The sequence below is a fragment of the Melitaea cinxia genome, chromosome 24 (assembly GCF_905220565.1).
Source record: "Melitaea cinxia chromosome 24, ilMelCinx1.1, whole genome shotgun sequence".
Lineage (NCBI taxonomy): Eukaryota > Metazoa > Arthropoda > Insecta > Lepidoptera > Nymphalidae > Melitaea > Melitaea cinxia.
The window spans coordinates 5,927,568-5,944,554 of NC_059417.1; the positions used below are offsets into that span (position 1 = coordinate 5,927,568).

General features: G+C 34.6%; 1 protein-coding gene across 1 annotated transcript in view; it reads right to left on the reverse strand.

Moving 5' to 3' along the window:
* The window catches only part of LOC123665469 (focal adhesion kinase 1), a 45,712-nt gene that overhangs the window by 16,292 nt on the left and 12,433 nt on the right, over positions 1–16,987 (reverse strand). Inside the window, exons 3-14 of the mRNA XM_045599771.1 lie at positions 10,627–10,811; positions 9,782–9,937; positions 8,119–8,198; positions 6,655–6,811; positions 6,308–6,452; positions 5,547–5,668; positions 4,589–4,675; positions 3,899–3,980; positions 3,549–3,584; positions 1,954–2,076; positions 922–1,002; positions 212–364 (exon numbers count right to left, since the gene is read on the reverse strand). Coding sequence (XP_045455727.1) covers positions 212–364; positions 922–1,002; positions 1,954–2,076; positions 3,549–3,584; positions 3,899–3,980; positions 4,589–4,675; positions 5,547–5,668; positions 6,308–6,452; positions 6,655–6,811; positions 8,119–8,198; positions 9,782–9,937; positions 10,627–10,811 — 1,407 coding nt within the window. The remainder of the gene's footprint in view (positions 1–211; positions 365–921; positions 1,003–1,953; positions 2,077–3,548; positions 3,585–3,898; positions 3,981–4,588; positions 4,676–5,546; positions 5,669–6,307; positions 6,453–6,654; positions 6,812–8,118; positions 8,199–9,781; positions 9,938–10,626; positions 10,812–16,987) is intronic.

The window sequence follows — 16,987 nt, forward strand, 5'->3', positions numbered from 1 at the left end:
AAAAAACCGCAAAGAAATAATTGTGTCCGTTCGAGAGCTATGATGCCACATAAACACACATAGGCAGACAGCGGCGTTTAAAAAAAGACCAGACAGACACACATTGGCATCTAAGTTAGGTGCCTACATTTAGAGGACGATTCGTTTTGCAAGACGACAAGGAATACGTGTTGTTCGTAGTTGTATAATAATAATAAAGCAGTGTGCTCACAGGCCTCCTCGAGGAACTTCTCGGCGGTGTCGAGGTCGGCGTCCAGCTTGCAGGTCTTGACGGCCACGGGCAGCGCGTCCGCGCCGTCCGCGCGCCGCGCCGCCAGCTGGCGCCGCAGCGACGGGTGCGTGGCCGACGACACGCGGCACGTGCCTGTCGCACACACCACAGGACTATGTTAGCGCGGCACGCGGCACGTGCCTGCCGCAACACGCACACGACTTATGTTAGCGCGACACGCGGCACGTGCATGCCGCACACACGCACACGACTTATATTAGCGCGACACAGACAGAAACGCACACGCACACGCACACGCACATGCGAACGCACACGTACACGCACACGCACATGCGAACGCACACGCACACGCACATGCGAACGCACACGAACACGTCCACGCCCACGTCTACGCACACGCCCACGCACACGCACACACACAAATCTTTCTACCACGGACAGACTGTCCCCATGAATTATTGTGTAATACTTATCTAAATTAATACTATAAATTAAATATAGTTCCTACCACGGACAGACGGTCCCCATGAATCATTGTGTAATACTTATCTAAATTAATACTATACATTTAATATAGCTATAGTCGTTAAAATTTTGATAAATAATAATGAATACAGACTGTTAATCACTTTTTTAAAATATATATACTAACGTCGAATAAAGTATATAAAAATACAAAAACAATTTACCTTTATGAACGTCACCAAACTGCCCCTCTCCGATGATGCTGATCAGTTCGATTTGATTACGAACCAATTCGTAGTCACGAACTGTAAAAAAATATATAAAATATTTAAAAATGAAATATATATATTTTTTTTATTTCTAGAGTATAATACTTTTTTCTCGGATAAATTAAATAACTTTATTGATACTTTAGGCAACAAGTTCAACAAGTTATATTGTTCAACAAAAATCGTATGTTTTTTTCAGTACTATTTATGAGCTCAAGGGTATGTTCAAGGTATATTTATTTACAAGTTGGACACTCATTAAGTTAATTATTCCCGCCCCCACAAGGGGATGTGTATAACAGGCTAAACTTTTCTCACTAAGCTACCTATCGCTTACAGCTACACAATAAGTTAGTCCTTGCACTTAACTCTAAAATCAGCTTTCAGCCATTTATATATTATACTAGCTACGTTATTGATGTTCAGCTCGTTTTGGTCGTAGTGAGATGTTACATAGCCTATATATAGCCTTCCTCGGTAAATGAAACAATTTTTTTTTCAATTCGAACCAGTAGTTCCTGAGATTAGCGCATTCAAACAAACTAACAAATAATTCAGTTCAGTTTATTATTAATAATATTAGTTGAGATTGATAACGCCTTATGGCAGTAAATACTAATCACATTACTGACTAGTTGTATTGGCGATTGTGTTTTCGGCCGTACAAGTGTTATCTGTGGTCTGGGCGTTTGTGCTTATGTATTGTGTGTTTCCGGAACCTCAACACGGGAGTAAATAATCCCGACTGGGGTAGTACCTCGACCTTACAGAAGATCACAGCAAAATAATACTGTTTTCAAGCAGTATTGTGTTCCTGTTGGTGAGTAAGGTGACCAGAGCTCCTGGGGGGATTGGGGATTGGGTCGGCAACGCGCTTGCGATGCTTCTGGTGTTGCAGGTGTCTATAAGCTACGGTAATCGCTTGCCATCAGGTGAGCCGTACGCTTGTTTGCCGACCTAGTGACATAAAAAAAAAAAATTACTGACCCTGAGGCGTGGAGTAGTCGGCGTCGTCGTCCACGATCTCGGCGTAGTCCTCGGACAGCAGCGTGGCGGAGTGCGCCTCCCACGAGCTGGCCTTGCCCTCCGACGAGCTGCTGCTCATCTCCGCTGCAGCGTTCATTGCAAACACTCGTATTCAATGTGGGAAACTCATCATTTATTTATTTATGTATATTATAATTACATGTATTACGTAGCGGTCATAGCATGTGTTACGCTGCCGGTCGTGGGGTCGATTCCCGCTCACGACAGACATTTATATCGACCATATAGATGTTAGTCGTGCTCTGGGCGTTGTGTTTGTATATTATGTCGATGGCTCCTAAGTATACTGAGTCAACTAACAACTTTTGACTATTTAATTTTTTTAAGATATTAATAACATTTACTTCATTTCCTATCTACCTATGTAACAAAAAAATAAAGTTATTAGAAGTAGAGTTGACTCAGTATACTTAGGAGCCATCGATGTGTTTCCGGACCCCCGACACAAGAGAAAATTCTACTGGGGGATCCGTTGAGTGTGAACCGTTTATTATTATTATTATTTCTTTTATTCAATATAATTTCTTATGATTACATTTTTAAATATATTTATAAAAAAGACAAATAAAAATATTTAAAAATATAAAAATAGTAGTCCTCCGGTGGCAGGTTGAGGCCCAGGCCACCGGTAGTTAAGGTTCCAGGCTGAGGAACCTCCTCACAATGCGGGCCGTTTCAAGCAACACTGCCTTTTGAATCCGACCCTTGATCCAACAGTCAAGTGAGAGTTTCTTAAGGTGTTGGTCGAAACTCTTCGCTAATAGACCATTAACCGATACAACAATAGGAACAATTATTGTTGAGTCTACATTCCACATGCCGGTAATCTCGTGGGCAAGGTCTAAATATTTACTTAATTTTTCTTTTTCGGCCTTTACGAGATTATCGTCATGTGGAACTGTAATGTCAACAATAATTGCTCGGCGCGCTGATCGGTCTACTAGCACTATATCAGGTTTATTGGCTGCAATAAACCTGTCAGTGACAATAGATCGATCCCAGTAGAGCAATGCACGACCATTCTCAAGAAATGGCATTGGGCTATACCTATAATAAGGCAACTCATTTTCAACGAGGCCGTATCGAATAGCAAGTTGTTGGTGTATAATCCTGGCTACTTGGTTATGTCTGTGCAAGTACTCACCGTTAGCAAGATGACTACAACCGGAAACAACATGTCTAATGGATTCTCCAGGCTTATGGCAAGCCCGGCATTATTATTATTATTATTATTATTATATAGCTCTCACTCATATCACATATATTGTATACATATTTATTGAACAAACATATCCGCACGATACGGTGTAGTATACAACGGATTTAACATGTATTATGCATCACAATTTTTTTACTGGGAGTACCGATTATGATAATTCTTTTTTTAATCAACAGCTGATACTTGTCATGTGTTCCTTGTCAACTTGTTTGTGTCATTGTTATCATGTTTTTTGTGATTTTTGAACAATCTTTGAAAACGCGTATTTATTTGATGGCAACATAACTTATGTAATGCTATTAACGTGTACACTTACTTTTACATTGACAGCTGAGCGATTTCCATACAGTTGCTTGTAAATAACGATAAATACATAAATAATAATGTTGTGGTAATTATAAAGTATAGATGTAATAAGGTAGATTCTGACATCAGTGGACTGCTATATAGTTTTTTATTTTAAAACTTCTCATTAATTGATTCAATATGACTGATAAAGTAGATATAAATATTTGGCAAATTATTATTTGACAAAAAATGCTACCGTATTGGTGAATTTAAGAAAATTACGCATCTGCTACGAAAAGAAAAGTGCCAATTATATAACATATTTGTCATATTTTTATATGTGTGACATATTTGAAATAATCTGAAATAAATGCTTACTCGTTCTATTCCAAAGCGAGGTTTGCGAATCTGTCACTAATCTACAATAGCCGTCTACTAAATCTGCTAAACTTTCTGCAGCCTGGAAAAAAGAAGACTACATATGAAAAAGTTTTCTGAAGTACACAAACTATTGAGCATATCGAGAAAAAACATTAGATCTTTAAAATTTATCTTAATAGCTACTAATTTTTGTATTAAATACGATATTCTTTTTAACCGACTTCAAAAAAAGGAGGAGGTTACTCAATTCGACTATATATATAGTTTTTATGTATGTTCGGGGATAACATCGTCGTTTATGAACCGATTTTGATAATTCTTTTTTTGTTGGAAAGGAGATATCTAAAGTGGTGTACCATGTCAAGGAAACTAGGATCGAAAATCGTAGTGACGACTAGTGCGTTTGTTAATTTTTTTCGTCTACTGACGTTGTATTACTTGTCGATGTAATTGAAGTCGGTATTTTTCGTTTGCGAGCAAACACAATTATTCTACATGAAGGAAGAGACCGCAATAGAATGTTGCAGGTTGAATCAATACGACAATTAATATGGGACATTTCTTTCTATGTTAAAATAAAATAAATAAAATCACGTAACTTACATACAAAATATTACACACATGAAGTAAGGAAGTTCTCCGAATGCGTTAAAAATAAGTATTAATTTATAATAAAATATAGCGTACCTCAACACTGCTGCAAGTAATAGTTAACGTCTCCGTGGCACCCTTCACTCTCAACTGTAGCGCTGCTTTACCGCAAGATGAGTTCGTCTAAATTAAGTAAAACTTATATCAGTAGAGTCGGCAGAAACATCTTCAGAAAATTACTTATAATTATTATTCAACTGTAATCTTTCTATCTTAGATATTTCCATACCATGATTCAGTTGTGTTTACTGATTATAACACAAATATAAAACTCCCTCTACAGGGATTACATAAATCTATTACCTGTATAATGTATTTAACAAATGAATCGGTGAAATGTATGTATGTGGCCATAATTATCACTTGACTGCACCAAATTGGATAATTCATTTTTGTTCTGTTCATTATTATTAGAACGAGTTTTATAATATAAAAAAAATCAAAACATCCTTATAATCACGAAAGAAAAAGTACAGCGATACTAAGTTCGCCGGTTCAGCTGGTTATATATATAGGTGTTCGACTCCTAACCGCGGTCCTTCAAATAAGGGTTTTTGTAGATGTTATAGATCACGTTCCGCGTAAAGAAAAATTACAATTTTGATATTGTTTAAATAGACGATCTACTTTAATGTACTCGTTCCGCACGTACCTTTCGTGAGCGCGTAGCACGGCTATAATTTACAATAAAAATCATTCTATGAGAAAAAGAATTCCTTTCATTTTATCGACGTTATTTAGGTCTAAGAAAAATTAGTATTGGACGGTTATGCAGAAGAACGTCGCCAGAGTAGCTCGTATATTAAGACACATAAAATTTAAAATACGGCTAGGATTTTTTTTTAAATCAGAAATATGATCTGTAACACCTACACCTACCCCATTTGAAGAAACGCAGTTAGGAGTCAAACATCTATACATTTGATTTTAAGATTTCTAGTAGATAAAATTATAAAAGAAAAGTTTAGAGAAAACAGTTAGATAATGTTATTACCTGTGTCTGCGACTGTTGCGTGCAATTAGACTTGAGAGTCTGTACCGCTACGATGTCACTGAAGGACGCTATCTTAGTGTAGGTGGGGGGCTCGCCGGCCTTGTGCGACACGTACGATATATCTACGAAGAAAATAAATACACATGTTTATTATTTTGATATTTTGATAAAAAGTTTGTGTTAGATCATGATGATGATGGTGATTATTTTGATATTTTGATAAAAAGTCTGTGTTAGTATGAGCCTTCTACTGCATGCATGCCAATTATTATCTATTAGCTCATTCTTACAGACGGTAACAATGCGAACAAGTAACAAACAGACTTTAATATTATTCCGTTTTATTTTTCAGTTTTTTTTTTTTTTTTCGTAAACAAAGACGAGATACATGAAGTTGTTTCACTATTCGTAAAAGAATCGAATTACTTGCAAAATTAAAAAGCAATACTTAGCCTTGTAGATAACGTGATGTAATGTGTAATATGTTGTATGTAAGATGCAACATGTATTGTGAGATATAACTAGTATTGTAAGATGTAACACGTAACATGTATTGTGAGATATAGCTAGTATTGTAAGATGTAACACGTAACATGTATTGTGAGATATAACTAGTATTGTAAGATGCAACACGTAACATGTATTGTGAGATATAACTAGTATTGTAAGATGTAACACGTAACATGTATTGTGAGATATAACTAGTATTGTAAGATGTAACTCGTATAATAAGGTGTGACATGTAGCATGTATCTGCCCACCGATGTCGGGCCCGATGGCCAGCTCGACGGGGATGGCCCAGCCGGAGCCGAGCGCGCCGGTGAAGGTCTCGCGGTCGTAGCCGTAGTGCGTGTGCATCGTCTCCAGGTACTTCAGCATGCAGTCCGTGTCGCTCAGATTGGCGACCTGGAAGTTTTAAGCTATTTAAAATTTAACTAACAAACACAATATGTTACAAAATTTAAAAAAAAAAAGTTGACTACGATGACGAAATGAAGAAAGGAGACAAAAAAAAAAGATAAAAAAAGAAGAGAACAAATACTCACAACGTCTATATATACAAACGCCTTAGTTTCTAAGCAATTAAAAAAATAAGCCGTCTCTATACCTTTTTAAACTGTTGTTGTATGGCCTTTTTTAGAACTTTCGGTTTGATAGCTTCCAGTACGGACTTCGGCAGGAACTTGTGCAAACCGAACTCTTTCTCCAGGTACTCTATATTGGACTTCTTATCGAGAGAGATCTGCATGTCCTTGCAGAAATATCTGCAGCAATAAAACGACTGTTTTGGGAAACTTGTATTATCTATGGCTATTCTGCGGAAAAAATTGGGAAAGGTTTGTTTTAAACACTATTAATGCAACGTTAAAATAATATAAATAAATATCACTATTTCTATTTAAAAATACTGCCAGGAAGCATTTTCTTACAATTATATACATTTATGTATATGTGCATTCATGTATGTATATATGTATTTATATCTTAGAAGTTTGCATTTCAGCGATAAGAACCCCTTTTTTAACCGACTTCCAAAAAAGGAGGAGGTTCTCAATTCGACTGTATTTTTTTTATGTATGTTACATCAGAACTTTTGACCGTGTGGACCGATTTCAACAAATTTTTTTTAATCAAAAGGTGGTGTGTTTCAATTGGTCCCATTTAAATTTATTTGAGATCTAACAACTACTTTTCGAGTTATATCTAATAATACGTATTTACTTGATGCTTTTTTCGTCGACCTACGTGTATATAACATCGTTACTACTAACGTTTATTTATTAACTACGTTGTATGTAACATATCCGCATAACTTTCTACTGGATGTACCGATTTTGATAATTCTTTTTTTGTTGGAAAGTAGATATCCCTAGTTTAGTACCATAATAAGAAAACCAGAATCTGATGATGGTATCTCAGAGAAATCGAGGGAAATTCTTGAAAATCCGCAATAACTTTTTACTGGGTGTACCGATATTGATAATTCTTTTTTGTTGGAAAGGAGATATCCCTAGTTTAGTACCGTGATAAGGAAACCAGGATCTGATGATGGGATCCCAGAGAAATCGAGGGAAACTCTTGAAAATCCGCAATAACTTTTTACCGGATGTACCGATTCTAATAATTTTTAATTTAATCGAAAGCTAATGTTTGTCATGCGGTCACATATTAATTTTATTGAGATCTAATAACTACTTTTTGAGTAATCTTTGATAACGCGTAGTTACTTGACTATTTTTTCGTCGATCTACGTTGTATTACTCGTCGATGTAATTGAAGTCGGTTTTTTTTTTGTTTGTGAGCAAACACAATTATTATAAATTATAATGCTTTGTTAAAATCAATTTTGCTATGTACTACTTCTGTTTTGGTGTACGGTAAAGTGTATTGTATTGTATATTTATTACACCAAGACTCGGGGCGGAAATCGAATCCACAAACATTGGAGCAAAAAGCAGGGTCACCGCAAATTGCTTTAGTGAGCTAGCCAAACATTGACGACATTTTATAGTTTATCGGACTAAAAATATGTAATGTAAAGTTAAGACGTATACAATAATGTACAACTTACTTTATTTCTAAACAACATATCTGTATCGCCAAATCCTGGTCCACCATGGGATGATTGGCGTGCAGGTAGTCATGTCGAACCTGTAATAAAAGTAATACTGTCATTTTTGTTTTATTTATTCTCTTTAAACATTTATATATGGATAAAAGCTTACTAATTTATTTGCTTGATTAAAACCTTTTTGATTCGAAATTAAGTCTAAGATATTTTTTTATAAATTAGTTTTTTTTTTAATTGTGGTAAAGTTTCTAGATTTTAGCTAAAATAACTGTAGTAAATCAGTAATCAAGAAATCTGGAATTATGTGTAACTGGTAAAATTCTCAAATGAAATAATGTTAATAAAAGAATCTTAACTCAGATATTATTAACCGACTTCCAAAAAAGGAGGAGGTTCTCAATTCGACTGTATTTTTTTTTTTTTAATGTATGTTACATCAGAACTTTTGACTGGGTGGAGCGATTTCGACAAATTTTCTTTTAATCGAAAGGTGGTGTGTGCCAATTGGTCCCATTTAAATTTATTTGAGATCTAACAACTACTTTTCGAGTAATATCTAATAATGCGTTTTTACTTGACGCTTTTTTCGTCGACCTATGTTGTATTATACCGCATAACTTTCTACTGGATGTACCGATTTTGATAATTCTTTTTTTTTGTTGGAAAGGAGATATTCCTAGTTTGGTATCATTATAAGGAAACCAGGATCTGATGATGGGATCCCAGAGAAATTGATGGAAATTCTTGAAAATCCGCAATAACTTTTTACTGGGTGTACCGATTTTGATAATTCTTTTTTTGTTGGAAAGAAGATATCCTTAGTTTAGTACCATGATAAGGAAACCAGGATCTGATAATGGGATCCCAGAGAAATAGAAGGAACTTCTTGAAAATCCGCAATAACTTTTTACTGGGTGTACCGATTTTAATAATTTTTAATTTAGTCGAAAGCTGATGTTTGTCATGTAGTCACATATAAATTTCATTGAGATCTGATAACTACTTTTTGAGTAATCTTTGATAACGCGCAGTTACTTGAGTATTTTTTCGTCGATTTACGTTGTATTACTCGTCGATGTAATTGAAGTCGGTTTTTTTTCGTTTGCGAGCAAACACAATTATAGTAAAAGTAACTGTTTCATTTCTGTTATTAAGATATACTTAGATAACAAATTATATGAAAGACCTTCATAAGACCAGCAGAAGTCGTGTGTCTGCATCATCTGTATCTGTACGAATAATCTATTGCATTGAATTCATTAAAACTGGTGCATATTCATCTTAATACGTGGCTCAGAGCCCAGATATTCAACTGAATTACTTTAACTGAGGTAGGGCACAGCAGGAAATTTCCTGTTCAAAATATGGAGCAGCCCGACTGAGGTAAGTACCTCGACCTTACAGAAGATCTCAGCTAAATAATACTGTTTTAAAGCAGTGTTGTGTTACTGTTGGTGGGTAAGGTGACCAGAGCTCCTAGGGATAGAGCTCGGCAACGCGTTTGCGATGCTTCTGGTGTTGCAGGCGTCTATAAACTACAGTAATCGCTTATCTTCAAGTGAGCCGTGTGCTTGTTTGCCGACCTAGTTATATATTTAAAAAAAATACTTTTTTCCCAAAATAGGACGTTTTTCAGGTCAGACAATAAGAAATAAGAGCTGACCTGATCGTAGTAGTAGTGGAAAGTGACGCGGTCCGAGTCGCAGAGGTCTCGAAGATTCGCGGGCAGGTACCGAACACGTAGCTCTAGACGCCACTCGCTGGCTGGCCATTTTGTTATCAGCTCTGACACCGGCGTGTCTTGGTGTATCCATCGGATCTGATTGATGTGTTAAATTTATTTCAATTGATTTTGTTAACTTATGATGTTAAAAGATGATAATAGAGCAGGAGTATGTGTGAACTAATTCAGAAGTAATGTTAAAAACTGGTATTTAAATGGTAACTACAAATTTATAATGTTAATAAACTAATTCCATCAACCAACCAACCAAGAATTCTATATGGTCAATAAGATCCTCCAAAAAAAAAAAAAAACAAATATCTGGAAAATTGTATCATAACAGTGCAGTTGAATTTAACAGTTTCTAACATAATCCAGCTAAACTATATAACTTGTTATTACAATTCTTTCATAGTGGAACATCGGCATTTGATAAGTACGTAAATATTATTGTGGTTTATGTCGACAGTTTTCAGCATCTATTAATGTAATGTGTCGATATTTCGATGTTGAAACATTTCCCAAATATACCTACTAGATATCATGACGATCCAAAATTATTTGACAATCGCGACATCGTACTGAGTGTCCCTCCACATCTCCTTAGGGGTTGATTTATAATCATTATTTTCCTTGATATATATTTTTAGACATCGGAAATTAGACTTACACTTCACCACAGTCTTGCCCAATGCTAAGTCTAAAGACTGATAGATTTCAGGTTCGAGTATCTAACTTGTAAGCGTTATTATGGAAGCTGGAAGAATATTATAAAAACTACTTACTTTGCCAGTGGTCAGTCTCCTTGCCCTGAGCGCGTAGCACGAGGCGTATACCCGTTCGCCCGCCGCTAACCTGGCAGCGAGACATCGTAGAACAGACCGGACATCCTCGTCTGGAGACGCCCTAACAACGTTGAACCCACCGTTTGGAAGGTGGACCTTCAACGTTGATGGGTCTGTTGCCGCTCCTGGAAGAATAGTAAAGTTTATTAACTTCTACCAGACAGCCTAATATATAGGTAGCTGTGCCTCGCGGGTTAATCCGCGTTGTTGTATAGCATATAGCCCTATAGCCTTCCTAGGAAAATGGACAACAAAAGTGTTTTTTTAATTCGACACAGCCAAATTAGCGCGTTTAAACAAACAAACAATCTCTTAAATAATGTTATAAAGACAAATATTTACTAATCTAAGTTAAAAGTATTAAAAGGTACACAGAGTGATATGCGTATTAATGTTTTACCGCTCATAATTAGCTACATACAACACAATATTATAACAGCTTGATGGCATCTCTGCGAATTCTTTAAATTTTTGCAAATATTTACTTATAGTATAAAGCACAAAAAATATGACCGGACACATGTTAAAACATATATATTTTTATGACAATATAGATATTATTTAGTGATATAAAAAGCGGATGTACTTGGATAAGAGTTTCCGAGATAAAAAATTAATATACTTTAAGCGGCAAAATCTTAAGAATAAAATAACTGTTTCGCTAATTATTATTATTATTTATTACAACCTCTTACAACATCCTGTCTACTTTTTAAATCTGTACTAATATTATAAAGTAGAAATATTGTAGGTATTTTCGAAAAATATAATGAATAAACTAAAACTACTGATTTTAAAAATTGGTAACAATGGTACGTTTTCAGTGTGTGACATAGGCTATATTTTAACGGGAGAACGCACACGAGTAATGCACACGAGCGAAGCCGCGAGCGAAAATCTAGTTATATAAATATATATATAAAATACATATAATAAAATGGTAGGAAAGTCAAAACTTTCATTGAATATTTTTCTAAAAGAATACTTGGTGTGTGATCTACAATCGATACTGAAGCCAAAAATATAGTTTTTTAGAATACTGTATGGATTAACTTCAAATTTGGCACGAATATTATTAAGAAGTCGGGTCAACATTTAGGCTACATATTGAGCAGTGAACCTTTATTTCTTCAAAGCATTCTGTAACAACGTGTAATCTAACGACGCATATTTGAATGCTGTTATTATGTTAATAACCATGTCATAAGCTAGCTTCATACTATAAATAAAGTCATTCTGTAGTATATTTAGTATCAGCATTGCACCCGTGCGAAGCCGGGGCGGGTCACTAGTATATTTATAAATTAGTATCATCTATCAAGTGAAGGAAATCTTATTGTTAATGATAATTTAATAAACGATTTCACTTTTTTGTCACATTTAAATTTCATCGAGATCTGATTACAACTTTTGGAGTAATCTTTGATAATGCGTATTTACTTGACTATTTTTTCGTCTACCTACGTTGTATTACTTGTCGATATAATTGGAGTCGGTTTTTCTTCGTTTGCCTGCAAACACAATTATTTGCTTGTATGTTGTGTTTGCTTGTATGAAGCTACCTTTAAATAATTACACAAATAATACCTAATGATTAAAGTCGTAGAGTATGATAACTCATACAAATTCTTGCATGTCTATATTAAAATTTTAAATTCCCCAACGGTCAATACGACGGTTTATGGATAATAAATAAATTTGAATAAAGTACTTAAAGACAATTGTTCTCTGAATTGAGCGCTGTAGGTGTTGAATTTTAATTGACCTTTTTGTTGACACCAACGATGATGTTCTAGAAGTATTTCTTGTAAAGCCTTTGGTAATTTATATCTTACACTGAATAGTAATATCATGATTTGACTATAAATATATGTAAATTATGATGTGTTTGTACACTGAGGAATGAGGACCACTTTGTGTTAGGAGTGTCTGATAAAAAATCCGAATACTTTTAAGTTACATAATAATCGAAGTAATTTTAAAGAAGATCAACAACTAGTCAATAATATATAAAATTTTACAACATTTAACAATAACCTAAAGTGAATTAAATAACCGGCGTAACAAATAAATCCCCCAAGTTATTCGATCGGTGTTACTACAGTATCAGCAAGTTTAAGCCACTTACACGGTTTTAATACAAATGGTTCAATACCGGATTAACATTGATTCCTGTAAGCGTACTGTGACCCAGTGTTACAATTTAAATTATGCCGATTTTGAGATTTAACATAATAAAATTAAGGTACTGCCGATGAGATAAACACATCGTGTAAGCCAATGAGGTCTGGAATGGTCTATCTAGAAAATAAAATAATATAAAAAATGTATAGATCTCGCTAATAATTTTAGTTTTAGATCACGTAGACATAATCAATTTAACAGAAATCGAGGGATAACTTTTTACTGGGTGTACCGATTTTGATGATTTTTAATTTAATCGAAAGCCGATGTTTATCATGTGGTCACATTTAAATTTCATCGAGATCTGATTACACATACAACTTTTGGAGTAATCTTTGATAATGCGTATTTACTTGACTATTTTTTCGTTTACCTACGTTGTATTACTTGTCGATATAATTGAAGTCGGTTTTTCTTCGTTTGCCTGCAAACACAATTATTATTTATTAAGAATATTAGGGCTTTCGGGTGTAATTATCTCTATCCCTCTCCAATGGTCTAAGTTGATAAATAGGTCTATCTTGTTCTACCATAAAGTAGTTATCTAGAAGAGCATCGAGTGCTTAGGATGCAAATAATGTAGCTCATTGAATAATCAAATTGTATAGTTTACTGGAACTCGGCTAAGTAATTCACGGCTGGAAATGTGACAACAGTAAATTACCGGAAAATTAGGTTTCTTGCGTATTCTATTAGGAAATTCTAGAGTCGTTTGTTTCATAGATTTTCCTCGCGAAATATCGGCTCTTTTGGATTAGGTAGTTCGCATTAGGTTTAACAGTATTTTCTTTCGCAAAGATTTTGAGATATCAGCTTCGACAAAAAATACTCAGTGTAAAAATTAAAACCTAAATGCCTTTCGCGAATCTATACATCAAATTAATCACACTTTCTTATTCTTTCAATATCCTCTACTCGAGAAGGAAATGATTTTTACGGCGTAAATTTTATCAATTTCTACCAATAATTTAGAGGTATAACGATTTTTGAAATAATTACAAACATGAACCATTACATTAAAAAAAAAAAACACGAAAAAACAAACATAATTTTACATGCAACGGAAATGCAAAGATTACAGGAAATTAATTTGTTTTTTATTTAATTAATATTACTTAGTTGATTACACACTCTCTACAGATATACAAACTTTGAACACGTGAATTAACATCCGTATGGTAATACTTGCTCAGTTCTAGATGTCAACGTCGATATCAAGGTGATTCTCAATTTTTTATCACGCTATTAAACAGGAAATACGTATAAAAAAACTGCCACTGTCATGCAAGTGTCAATAATTCAATTTAATTGACATAATGTTTTGTTAGTTTATACTGAAATAACATTTCAATTAAATGCTGTCATTAATCAAGCGATTTTTGCGATAAATCAGAATAAATTATTTATTCGACACCAACGTTTTCCGTTACGATTGTCTCCTTAGACATTTTATTAATTTGAGGTAAACCGTAATTTTAGTTATTGATTTATTTACAGAAAAACAAAATTGATGTCACAATCAGTGCCACAAAAACAATGCCCAGTTTAACAAAATGCACTGCGTTTCTAGTATACTTTTAAAATGTTATGATATGATGTTACTTATCATCATTTTTTCCTATATTTTTTTCGTATTTACCTTTACCACTAACTAACGTTGACAGCCAAGTCAACTGTGAAATCGAAGGTCATACCAATACCCATAGAAATACGATCTAAACATACTTAACAAAACAACCATATATAATTTAATATTTAGTATGGATACTTACTTATACTAACAACCTTAAAACGGAATATATATACGTTTCTTTTCTAAAACCAAACGTTTCTCACGCTTTTCAAGCAATACTTTGTTCCATAGTCTTAAGGTTACAGCTGCATACCTTTAACCTTTTCGAATGAGCAATTTAATTACTTCATTCGTTACTATAAGAACAATCCTTTAAATATTACAAGTAATACCGATTACTCATTTAGTATATATTTTTAAAATAATAAATGAATCGTTGAAATTTATGTACGCACAAAACTTCCAAATGACTGCATGAAATAGGATACATAATTCTTGTTTGACCTTCTAAGGACGAGACGTATTAAGAAAATTAAAAAAAAGGCAGTATGAATATCGCCGGGTCAGTTAGTAAAAATTAAATTGAAGACATATGGAGAATAACAAATCGAAGCGATTGTTGTAGATTTACATCAATCACGTGTCGCAGCGTAAAATTCGTGGTGTTGATGCGGGCGGAAGGATGTCGCCGGAGCCAACCTGATAGGCCATAAATAAACTTTGTCTGTTCGTGTACCGACAACCATATCCCATTATATAATATGTTAGAATTATTCATGAGCGGCCTTTGACAAGATGATCTGATCTATAACTGTTATATATCTAGATTCTAGATGTAAATATGGGTAGTTCTAAAAACTAAGGAAGAAAATGGGTCTGATTTCGACCCTACATTTTTTTATACATTTTGGTTTCGGAATTCATTCTAATAACAAGAGTATAAATGTGTAATGTCTTTTAGTTTGTCCTAAGCGGAATAGAAAAAAAAATTAAGAGTTTTTTATTTATGGGCATTTAAAGAAAACAAGCCAGAGAAAATTGAGAGTTTAACCACGAAACTGAGGAATACAACAAAAATCAATTGATATCAAAGCTTGTATATAATTTTTATAACGAATTTTTAAATTTGCCTTTCCATTATGTTTTAACAGTCAAAGTATCTTTTAAAATAACGAAAAATAGCCTAATGCTTGGATTTGGATACTAATTATATACTCAAAACATTCTCGAATAGTAGTTGTGCTTTTTGTCTGTTTCTTTGATTCTTGTGATATGTTTTACCTGTACACATCTACTATACTTGTCATCTTCCGAAAATATTTGAACCATCTTTTTTAAGCATTTTTTTTTTTGCTTTCTTGACTCCAAATGATTTTATAAGTTTTAACTTTGTTTTTGAACCTTCAAATCCTTGTTGCGCTTACAATCTAGCCCTAAAGTAATTTGTTTGCTACTGTCTTGTCACTTTATTAATTTTTTTAAATTATATTAATACCATACATTTAGCCGAAATAATCTAGTGAATAAAGTAAGTAACTCATAATGTTGATTATTTATATATAAGTGAATACCGTTTGTTAATTTCATATTTCATGGCGAAAAAACCTTCACATTATGGACAGATTTCAAAGACATACCTGTTAAACCAAGTATCTACTCACCAGGTGGACATTAAAAAGCCGATAATGTAAGAGCTTATAAGATTGTTTGTGTAAATTTAGTTTTACTTTCAACCTTTATTCGAGACCAACCACAAATCTGAATTTCAATTTTTTTCCGCTCTCATTCTCATGACTAAGTATAAATGTAGACGAAAGTGGTCAGGACAATAGGTTGGGGGCTTACAGGCTTCAAACAATGTAGTAACTCGTGAAAACAATAACAATTAATTTGAACTGTGCTGTGTGGCTACGGTACTAAAGAATTTAGCCACCCCCTCTCTTCCCGTGGGTGTCGTAAGAGGCGACTAAGGGATAACAAGGTTCCACAACCATCTTGGAACTTAAGAAGCCGACCGATGGCGGGATAACCATGCAACTGCTGGCTTTGAAATACACAGGCCGAAGACGGGCAGCAGCGTCTTCGGTGCGACAAAGCCAGTACTGCGGTCACCAACCCGCCTGCCCAGCGTGGTGACTATGGGCAAAACACATGAGTTCACGTTATTTTTGGCGTAAACTTGTGAAGGCCTGTGTCCAGCAGTGGACTGTATAGGCTGTAATGATAATTTGAACTGTAATAATACGCTCGATGATTAAAAAGCAGTTATGGGCTTACAAAGTACTACAATATCGATTTTCTGGATGAGGATTATCAGCATCAGGAAAACCCGGATGAGGATCATCGGAATAGAAAAAATAACTAGGTTGACAAACCAGTCAGATTGATGGTAAGTACTTAAATAAGAGTACGATTGGCTATAGATGCTTGCCATGCTGGGAGCATGAGAAACGCGTTGCCGACCATAGCAAAATAGCACATCCACACGAACGAAGTACCTAAGTACTACAGACATTTCTTACCATAGGAATACATTGAACCTGA